Source organism: Solanum lycopersicum, chromosome 4, assembly GCF_036512215.1.
Source record: "Solanum lycopersicum chromosome 4, SLM_r2.1".
NCBI classification, from domain to species: Eukaryota; Viridiplantae; Streptophyta; class Magnoliopsida; order Solanales; family Solanaceae; genus Solanum; species Solanum lycopersicum.
This window is the reverse complement of record NC_090803.1, coordinates 65,238,998-65,250,857: the sequence shown is the minus strand read 5'-3', so window position 1 is coordinate 65,250,857 and position 11,860 is coordinate 65,238,998. Positions and strand designations below refer to the sequence as shown.

General features: G+C 33.3%; 1 protein-coding gene and 1 non-coding gene across 2 annotated transcripts; both read right to left on the bottom strand.

Moving 5' to 3' along the window:
- Window positions 1-5,956: 5,956 nt before the first annotated feature.
- Window positions 5,957-6,054, bottom strand: LOC138336994 (U6 spliceosomal RNA). Its single transcript, XR_011220942.1, has one exon. It is a non-coding gene; the product is annotated as a U6 spliceosomal RNA (small nuclear RNA).
- A 1,213-nt stretch (window positions 6,055-7,267) lies between these two features.
- On the bottom strand, window positions 7,268-9,659 carry CIP4 (CONSTANS interacting protein 4). Its single transcript, NM_001246901.1, is given in 4 exon segments — window positions 7,268-8,097; window positions 8,964-9,268; window positions 9,382-9,485; window positions 9,580-9,659. Coding segments are annotated over 4 exon segments (1,017 nt in total). The 3' UTR covers window positions 7,268-7,569.
- Between the last annotated feature and the right edge of the window lie 2,201 nt (window positions 9,660-11,860).

Genomic DNA, 11,860 nt, shown 5'->3' with positions numbered 1-11,860 from the left:
TAGAAAGACGTTGAATATAGTATATAAATTGGCTATCAAGAAAAACATTTTCTCATATCAAACATGATTTAATTTTTGTTTTTGAATCTTACTCTCTTATCTTTATGAGATAGAAAGACGTTGAATATAGTATATACTTTTATAAAATGATATTAAAATTCTAGTATATATCTTTTTAACTTTAATTGTGAAGTGGGGTTCAGCCTTTTAATTTAAGTAGTCCCCATATATATGTTAACAAGTCGAACTAAGTGGACCAACACACACAAAGATTGCAAAAGGGATCATGAAACTTTGGCAGATCAGAGAATAAAAGGAATTATGGAATTACATTACATAGATATATATATATTTTTATATATATTTGGGTTCCAGAACAAAAAATCAACATAAAATAGGTACAACATCAACATCCCTCTGCCACAAGCTAAGGCCAAAAAGATATACAAAGTGGAAGTTTAGAAGAGGCTCTCAAGACCCCACACCACCAAGTGAAAGGGCAAAAATAATTTAAAAAAAAAGATAAGAAGAAAAACAGCTTTATCAAAATAAGGAGCTGGCCTCTTTTAATTTCATGATGATAATTTAGCGATGGAGGCAGAATTTAAAATAAACACATTAAAACACGTATGTTTGGAATTTTATGTTATAACTTTATTTATTAATGAAGCTTATCAATCGAGCGATATGTTTTGAGTCATACCTGACCCTATCGCGAGGATCTTGCCATAGACAGAATATTGGTGTTGCTCAATAATACCCAACTAATTATTTGTTTTGTATAATGGAACTTGATTAGCTAGGTCTGAACAGATAAAAAGGGGTTAGGCCACGCATTTTTAATACAACAATAAAGATCAAATGTATACAATGCCTTAACTAATGAACATGAAAGACTTGTAATTTGTACCTCAAAAAAAAATCCTATGCATTGGTAAAAAGAGTTTCAAGTTACATTACTTACACAATCAATATGATGAATTCCTATAAATATCATTTGGTTGATATGACATGATATTTTTTTCTTTACATTGACACGATATATATATAGTTAAAAAAAAGATAAATATATCTCTGAACTATCGAAAATGTTATACATATATCCTCTGTCATACTTTTGGGACATTCATGTCCCTGCTATTCAAAAACTAGAGCGTATATATCTTTTATGCTAACAAACATACACGTGTCACAATCTTATCCACTATCGGATTGACGGATAAAATTGTGACATTTTAGTCTTCCATTAGAGTGAACGACATATTTGGTCTAATTTTTGAACGGCAAGGATACCAATATCTCAAAAGTATGAAAAAAAGTATTTGTACACCATTTACGATAATTTTAGATGTATTTATCTTTTTTCCCGATTAAAATTAGGGATAAAATGAAAAAGAGAAATAAAGAGAGTGATATGACAGAGGTCGGTTGAGGTGGAAACAATAATAATAAGAATAGATTTTTTGCAATATAGTTGTGATGATAATAATTATGATAGGAAGATGCGATGCATTATTCATGACTTTCCTCTTTGTCATCACTTTCCACAGCATCATTAACAAAGAATCTAATGTTCGATCATCTCTATTACTTCACTCTTTTTATTCCAACTTGGTTTCTTCTTATTACAACTAATATACCACTCATACTACATACGTACTTACACCTTGCCCCACTACTCCATTGAGCAGTGACGAATCCAATATTTTCACTAAAGAAGTTCGAAAAAAGTAAATTTTGAAACTCTCTAAACCACTAAGCTAACTTAGTCTTGTGTTTAGGAGGGTATATATATATTAGTATTGTCTTTTTTATCGAGAGGGTTAGGATGAACACCCTCGCCCCTACACCCAAGGGTTCCACTTTATTTATTTATTTTTGCACCCTTTTGTCGATACATTGGTAAGAAAATATGGAGATCAAAGATTAGGATAGTAAATAATCGAGCAATGTCTATTTTTCTAGTTTCCCTTATATGTATTACGACTCTCCTACTGTCTTTGTGTTCAATTTTTGTTAATACCTTTTATTATTTTGCTTAAAGTTATTGTATTCTTTGATGTTGCTACTGTATTTGTTTCACATACTTGATTCTGATATATTTTACTTTTGTTCAGGATTTATCGAAATGAACTTCTCATAGAAGTAAAACTACATACACACACCGTGTCCAGACTCGAGTCATAAAATTACATTAGATATGTTATTTATTGTTATTTTTGTTATCAATTTGCTGATAAAATTTCTAATAAACAAGACTTTTGCTATCTTTATTTAGTATAATTTTTTATCACCCTTGCGCAGTTGCATGATAACTATAATGAAATGTATGCATTTGCGTAAGATGTTACCCCTCAACGCCCTCTTGAGATAGTGATGAGCTTTAAATTTCTCATAGATATCGAATGACGATGCTCAGATATAGTGGAGCTCTTACCTAAGATTTGCACTTGATCTACCTCTGATGATGCTTCTCCAAATTACAATTCAAACAATAAAGTCACTCGATTTCTTTTCCTAAGCTTATTGATAAATATCATCCTTTTTCAGTTCTCTCTTTGTTTACCAACTGTTTTAACATATGACATAAATCCAATATATCCACTTTACTTTCACTCCAAGTTTTAACCTTATGAAATAAAGGAAGGAATATTTGATTTAAAAGCTTGACCAGGCCACTGAAATGAGTAATAATAAGCAAGTCAGTGGTAGAAGATAACTTTTTCTCCGATAAAATAGGCAGAAAAAAGCAAAAGGGAGTCTGTAAAATTGGCAATCCAAAGAGCATTATTTATTTTCACTGTCTAATCACCTCATACTCACTGCCCTCTGCTCCACTTATTATTAGTGAAATATAAAGGTGCACAGCTTACTTTACTGTCACTCCTCAGTGAAATCCACCGATTTATCACCTTTGAAAAATATCACTCACGGTTAACTTTATCGAAAGCTCAAAACACTAAATTTTTACAAAAATCTATTGTATATGCAATTTTTACTCAGCGTTGCTATAGCTCGAATTCATAACCTCCTATCTCAAGATTAAGATACTTTCCGTGCTAAGAAAAGCGTGTAAACACTAGCAAATGAATGTTATTAACCTTGATAACTTCTTTTTACCCCGGTAGAAGCTCCCACCTTTTTGCTCTCGACTCAATTTCACAACATTAGAATTGAGAGTGAAAGGTATTTAATATCTGAGCAAACTATAATTCTTAACTATGTGATTTTCTTTTATTTTGTGATTTCGAACCTGTTTTAAAATGTTTTCTTCTTTACTATGTGATTTTCTTTTATTTTGTGATTTCAAACCTGTTTTAAAATGTTTTCTTGAGGTGAAAGTCTATTAAGAATAGTCTCTCTTACATACATTGACAACATTATTTAGTTCTAAACTATTGAAACTCTCTTTCATTTTATATTTTCAGACTAGAATTGAAATATTTTGTTTGAGATGAGGTCTATCAGGAACTGCCTCTTTACCTAACAAGGTAGGGGTGATATTTGCATATGCTCTACCCTAGTCAAACCCCCTCAATGTACTGCTCCTGTTCCATGAATTTCTTTCTTTTTATATTTTCAAACTACTTTGAAATGTTTGCTTGAGCCGAAGGTCTATAGAAACAGTCTCTCTGTATCTTTCAAGACAGGAGTGATATTTGCGTGTGCTCTACCCTGGTCAGACCCTCATACTACTCCTGCACTATTTTCAGGATTCGAACACTAACAAGTTGGAATCAACTATAAGAATTTTCACAGACCATATTAACCATCTAAATTCATCTCAAGCTAACACCATACAAAAAAATTTGAGAAACAAACTTGCTTATATTGCCAACCTCAAGCCAGATTAAAGAGGAGAGCAGCAAAACGCAGAATGTATATTCTAGTCAATCGACAATCATCCAAGGCAGCAACGATAACACTGATCACAGTAAATAAAAGGTAGATAATATCCAGAAGTTGCATAGAGCAGTCAAGAACAAAACAAATCTCTCTAGAAGTTGCATAGAGCAGTCAAGAAGTACCAATAGGCATCTCAGACTCGATATACCAAGCATGTCTACAGTTACAAGCTTCCCAGCCTACTAAGTTTATAGCAAACAAGTGAAGACTCAACAGGGTAATGAAATACACAGCTCATAACTTCCAGTTACATAGAGGCAAATTTACCAGTCACGCCGTAAGATAGCTGATAAGATATCAACATATAGTAACTAATGCACATAAGAGAGGATAAGGTACCTTTGATTTGTTATCCATGATTTATAACAGAAACATAATTATTGAGTCAAACAAATCAATCAAAGAACCTACAAGTCAATCTCAAACTAATTGTAACCAAGATAAGAATACTCTCTACATTTTGTTCTATGACTTGCAAGAAATTTGTCTTTCTACTACAAACTAAGGCTTGTCCAATATAAGACTATTGTACTCGCATATGTATTGTTAGTACTACAACCACCTATGAAAATTGCACCTTACACTTTGTTAGGTATCTTTTGATCTCAAATTGTTGCTACAACACTGTTTTAACCACCATATTTTAATTATACATGTCCATTATATTTAACATGCCATTCTCCCAAGGATTGAATGTAAATAGCTAAACTGTTTGTGTTTATGTAACACAACCATCTATCCCACTTCACATCCATTCTTTTGATGGATGTTAAACTTGCAACACATATTTTGCTTTTTCTTTACTTGTCCCAAAACTCTACTATAATTTCACCATAGTTCAACTTCTAAAAGCAATAGTAACTTCGACTCCTTTTGGGATAAAGGACATAAACTCCTGGTTCAGCAAGTCAGCGAACTATACACAGATAGCATAAAAATCAGCCTCAACAATCTCTACTATTAATGCAGCAAAACTGATTCACCTCCACACTAGAACTCACCTTCACCGGAACCTTCATGGCTTAAAAAGAGGAGAAGCCAACATGGTAACATTTACAGCAAAATGAAGATTTTTTAAAAAAAATAACAAACCAACTCATAATCAACGTCTCCGTAGAAGCTACAAAACCTACACCATCTCTGTCAGTTTTTCTACATAAGCTGATTTCTTACACAACCATCATATAAACTGGTAACTAGTCAAAGCATCATAGTTGCAACAATCCCCTTTCTGGATATCTTAGTTCACAAGTTCTTCAAATGATTCTATGGTAATGCTTGCAATTTACATTCTGAATTTCCATTGCATCTTGGCTGCCAGGTCAACCAAATCAGCCAACTCTAAATATGCACATCTGGTTTTAAAATTCCTAAAATCGTTCTTCCTACAAATATTATTGGCTGGAGTTCACATTTTCTTGTGTAATTGTTTTGAAGGCCGAGTTACTCCTAACAAAAACTACAGAAGCAGACTAACCTTAAAAGGACAATTTTAAGCTATCATGTCAAAAGAGTATATTCAGTTCCACAAATCATCCCCAAAATTTTCCTCTACAGATTGTTTACTTCATAAAATGTACTACCACTTCAAGAACTTCCACATACCACCACACTGACACTCATCTTATAAGCACTGCAAAGACTAATCATACATAATGTGAAGACCATCCTGGGTGAGAAGCAGTTGGGTTCCTGCCAAGCACTTGCTGCAGCATCTTCTAGTTCAAGACTAGGACCTGACATATCTAAGAACAGCTAGAAGTGTTTATGCTGCTAAACTCACAGGTCAATCACTTGCTCATAGTTATTCACTAGGCATATGTGCTTATAACTACTCATAATTCAATAGATGAAAAAAGTCATTCTCAATCCTGCAATAAAATATTCATTCCATCTAATATGCTATTGTAATCAAAATGTAGGCTAAACCACATCATCTGTATAAACTAAGATAATGATGATGTACTAATCACACATCCAAGACAACTATATGGAGTAACATCAACAAAGCAGACAACAACTATTACTAACCTATCCCAAACAAGTAAGAAAAAATTCAGACCAATTCCCAATTTGTGTGTCACTGTAGAAGGGGTCATGCTAATTTTCTCTATATCAATCCAATTTAATAGTACGCCTTGAATAGGCTACCTATTGACTATAGGTGAAGCCAAGATTTTAACTTCATGGCTCATGCATTCTATATTCCAGGATTTCGACATCATGTCATAGTAATTGGATTTCAGGATTTATTTTTTTTATGTATAGAATGAATCTCTTGATACAAATACAGGGTATGAACTAAACTATTAGACAACCTTCTACCTCCGCCTCTTCTATCAACCATGATAAAAGATTGGGAGGGTTGACAACTATTTTAGAAGGGAAGAAACAGGTAAACAATGTTCCAGGATGTGTGGAAGCAATTGGACCAGTTTTTTTCTTTCGTATAATAAAGTAACCTAGAAAACCCAACAGCCAAAAGCATAGCTCAAAACTCGGTTGATAATGGGCTCACCCTCTGTACTACTCCTGTCTACAATTAGACCAAATCCCTACGGGCAGTCAGACCTGTTATTTTCTTTAGGATAGGCTTGATGAACTTGACTTAGATGAGACCAAATTTTAAGTGGCATTTAGCCCAGCTAAATACCATTTACTATGCACAGTAATCTGCTAAATCAATTAGGACACTTCACTTGCAGAGACTCAACATCAAGATCAGTATTGTCTTCTTAGCAGATTAATCTAACAGAGCTTCCTTTTTAAAAAATAAATAAAGAAACATGGCGAACTCTCTTATACCAAAGTGAACTCACTCCCATTCAACTTGACAATGAATATGTAGTCCATATTCACCATCGGTCTCTGCATGTATTAACTTACGTGTGAGTTGTGGCTGAACCTTAGTCTTCAGCAAATCTAGAAAATAACCAAAGGGGGAATTCCCAAATAACTGTAACTAATCATCGTTGTAAAGGCACTCAACTCACTTGATAAAAAACATTGAAATTGGCGTAAGAACACCAATGATTCTGCTTCTTTGCTGAATAAAGATTGCATGACATTAAGGCATTAATTAAATACACAAAACATTTTAATCTCAAAAGGTGTAAGAAAAGCTAGGCAGTGATAGTAACACAGATTCTATATCCAATCCATACACTCACACATGTTTGCAATACTTCTAAACAAGCCTTAGATGAACTCTTTGTGCTAAATTGAGTATTGTCCATGACCATACAGAAGGTAATAGGTTATCTGACCCTTTCTTAAGGGCATAATCTTTGGCCTGGAAGTTGTTTGATATATATCAGAATGGCAAACTAATCAGCAACTAGATACTACAATGTATACAATGTTGCTTATAGAGAGTATTACATTACACGATGTTGCTTATAGAGAATATATGCCATTACACAATTGTTACCATGATATAAACATCAGTACATACTGGTCCTGAAGGAAATATAACATCAGACAAGACAATAATTGTCATTGCATCCAAGGAAGAACCCTACATGACAATTAGACTGCCAAGAATTTCTACGTGAGTTTTCCGAAATATTTAGGTGGGGTAAAGGTTTATACAAGAAGTCAGTTGACCAGGACAGATAGCATAAATGTTGGCCAAGACATGTACATTAGATACACAATATCCAACTACATGTAAACTTCCATACCTATATACTTAGTGGACTGACACAAGGGACAAAGACTAAGCTTACTCTCACACTCTTTACACAGGCAGAGATGCTTACATGGTAACAATAGCATGCAAACTTCATTGGTTCTACAGACCCTACACGTCATCAACTCCTTCATTTCCTTGCTATCCCGGCAAAGCAGGTGGAGATCTGTAGCCCGTCCATTACAGCATGATGCTGTGTCATCTACCTCACTGTCACCACAACCTTCTTTACTATCTCTGCTCTGTGCATAAACATGTTGTAGATTTACCTTAAGTGTGTTAATCAAGTTCTCATTGTATTTGGCACGCTGTTGCCAAGCATTGGCTTCCAAAGCCAATTGTTCCATCCGCAACTCAAGTTCCATGTTTTTCTTGTTGATATCATCAACCTCTGTGTCTCTTTCTCGAAGTTTCTGAAGGACCTTCTCTTCAACATAGGTGATAGCCTGAATCTGATTAGCTTGAACCTTCTCCAATACAGCTTGCCTTAAGCGATCACCCTTTTGATAAGAAATAGAACATAAAGAGTTTTAGGCAGAACATATATAATGAAGCTATTATTAACACTCGTAACTATTATAGAAATGACACTAAGTCAAGTATACGATTAGATTCTAGCCTAAGAGATTTCGACTAGTATTTAGAATATCTAAAGCAGGAGTTTAAGATGCCAATATCCAAAACAACAAGATTAGATATAAGGACTTCCATTTCTATAATAAATAATTCACAATTTCTTAACCTAAAACGAGCATACCAGACAAACTCAATTTTTCTCTCTCAAAGAAGCTAATTCTCATTAAGTTCCATGCCTGCAAGCTCAGACATGGTAAACGTTATTTTTGTTGATATCCGTGGAGTCCAGACCAACTATTGCGCACCTGGACTAACTCCACAGAATACCTTCCACCTCCTACCAACAACATCAACAAGTACCAACTAACTCTGTCCCCTAGGGCTAGTCCAGATTGGAAGTTCATCTGAATGGATAACAATTACGCTGTAAATTCATCCGTAATATCCTTGTCTTAGACTTGTTTCAGGAATTCCTCACAACTAGCCTAGTTTAACCTCAAGGTTTAAAAGGGAAACTTCAGCAAGGAACAAAGCAAATATGTATGCTAGCTGAAACTTTTCAGTAAAGCAAAACACACTATCCTAAACTTACTTTTTGAAGCTAAAACAGCCTACCTACCTTGAGCCGAGGATTAGGCTCAAAGCTCGCTCTCGCTCTCGCTCTCTCTCGCGCACACACACACTAACACAATCAAAAGAACTTACTTTTTGATAATGGATACATCAATATTGTACATTCAACCCTAAATATTTCAATTAGATATTAATTAATCAACTGATGGATAAAAACCTGAACTTTGATGTATCTATCAATCTCAGCATCTTGTCTCTGCAATTCTCGTTCAATATCATCACCCACAAGCCCTAGAAACGCTGAGTCACACGACGAAGCCAAACGTCCATTATCCAGCGACAACCCCAACCCAGTGGACACCGATCGCCGCTGCAACAGATCAACAGAAGATATTTGAGAGTTGTTATTCTCCATAAAATCTTGCTCCTTAGGCCTCTTCTTCTTTGGCTCCAACCCATAATTCCACTGCAAATCCAACCCTCCATCATCAGCTGTACCAGGAGCCAACCCCACTACTTGAACTGCACAATTAAGTGAGAAACATGGAAAAAATAAACAATTAAGATAAAAAAGAGGAACCCCAGAAAGTTAGTTGAAGGAAAAAAAAAGGTAAATTTAGGAAGCAAAGAAATACAGGGAGGTATATAAGGAGGGTGTTGAGACTGTTCAGGAAGATTAGAGCCATTGAAATAAACAGCCGGGGTTGTTATCTGACCATCCATATTGTTGTACAAATCTCTGAAAAACAATAACATCATTAGAACAGCAAAAAAAAGATTGGATTTTTAACCAAAAAAAGGGGAAATTTTCATGAAATTCCTAAAAATTTTACCTGTAAGATTTGGACTGTTGCTGTTGTTGATGTGGTTGTTGTTGAATGTGTAGTTGGAGATGGTGATGAGGAAGCGCCATAGCTAGGTTTTTAGAGAGAGAAAGTGAAAGGGGGGAAAAGAAGAAGAGAGAGAAAAAAGTGGGTGGTGTTGTTTTCAATTTTCAATATTCAATACTGTGAGAATGTGAATGAGGTTCGAGAAGAAAAAAAAAAAGATTCTCCTATATTTGCAATTTCGTCCCTGTAATTTAAGGAATAGTCAAACTGGGTGTAATGGAGGAGTTTATGTGGATCCGGGTAGTAAATTGGGCTAGTCCTGATTGCCTGGGCCTGCAATAACTGATCCGAAAGGCCCGTAAATCACATAACGTTAAAAGTTAGTATAAATTTAAGGAATCCCATTAATTACATTCTGTCCCGACAAGTTTACTAATTACAAAAAATCCCTTAAATTTGTTGAGCCGTGATACTTTAGACTGTAGTGATACATAGTAAATGATACATGGTAATTTAAAACTGTTAAGAAAAAATAGGGGAGAAAAACGGTAAAGTTAATGTTGTTAGTAAAACAGCTTAATTTGTGGTAACAAATCATTAATCAGCATTAAATCAGCACTTAATTGGATATTAATTTCAAAATTTGAAAATCAAATATTATATCATCTATTTTGAATATGCTATTCAATTTACCTAAATATCAAAGATTATATCATCTGGACGACCAAGAAAAAGAAGAAGAAAGAATGCAGATGAAAAGATTTCGGTGAACACAAACTGTTGTGGACAATGTGGAGAAGAAGGGCACTACAGAAGAACTTGTACTTTCTACCCAAAAGAGAAGTGAATTAGTCGTAATGTTTCTATGATATTAAGAATAATTTATAACGTAAACATTTTAATGAATTTCAGTTTTCATTACAACTGCAAATTGAACACTTTGTGTTTAGATAAATAAACTTACAAACATGTGGTAATTAAATTTGAAGTCGCGCTTTTGATTATAAATACTTTGTTATTATTGGTGTTGATAAATATACTTGTGTCAATATTTGTTTTAAATATAAAATTTTATAAATCTTATGCTACAGTAAAATATATAAATTTAAGAATTATTAGGTAACATAATGTACATGATACATATGGTTTATCTAGTGTATCATGTACTTTTATTGTGTGTTTTTGGTACACATTGTTTATCTAATGTATCATGTACTTTTTAGTGTGTAACATTGGTTTGCACAATGATACATCTCCATTAAATAAAAAATACAAAAATATTATTGAGGTTATTGTGTACTTTACAATGACTATAAATCATGTATCATGTGAATTTATATAATTTAACTTGTGTAATGCTTTTTTTGTTATGCTTTTCTTGAAATATACAGTAAATAACTTTACTTTTAAAAAATAATACCAATTCATATGAATATGCTATTCAATTTACCTAAATATCATGTAAAATTTAAGGATTATAGGGTAACATATTGTACATGATACATACGGTTTAGCCAATGTATCAGTTATTTTTAGTGTGTGTTTGGTATATATGTATCATTTGGTTTTGCCAAAATACTAACCCGAGACAATGTAGGCCTAACAACAATGTTTGCTGCTTCTTTTTTCCTTTTTTGTTGTATTTTGACAACCTTTGATTTTGATGTTTCGCCAGAGTCTTTGTGTGAATCCTTCTGAAGATTCATAGGATCATGCAAAGACTTTTTCCTATTTTCTTTCCAATTTTCATCGTCGGAATCATATATCCTTCTATTAATTAACGGATCCATTACTATGATGTAATAGAACAATTAACAAAAACAAAAAAGAGAAGAATATACGAATTGATGATGGATTAATAATAAAAAGATGCTGGGTTCAAACTATTACAGATTAGGAAGAAATAGACGATGATGGATTAAGAATAAAAAGAAGAAAAGAAAAAAATGTAATGGGTTAAGATGAATGAAGATGATTAAGGAAAAAAAAGAACTGAAACTTGATGGAGTAAGAAGAAGACGGTAGAACTGAAAATTGAATTTTTACTTTTTTAAATTTCAAATTTTTTGAATTTTGAAATTTCAAAATTTGGTCTTTTAATTAAAATTAATTAAATTTAAAAATTCAAAATCAAAAAGCTGATTAAAAGGTGGAGTGTTTAAATGGATAAAATTTAAAATTCAAAAATAATTTAAGAGGTTGAGTGTTTTAGTGGAGAAAAAATAGGCATTAAAATGGGTAAATGTGTATTATAAGAGAGAGAATGTAATGTATCTAAAAACTT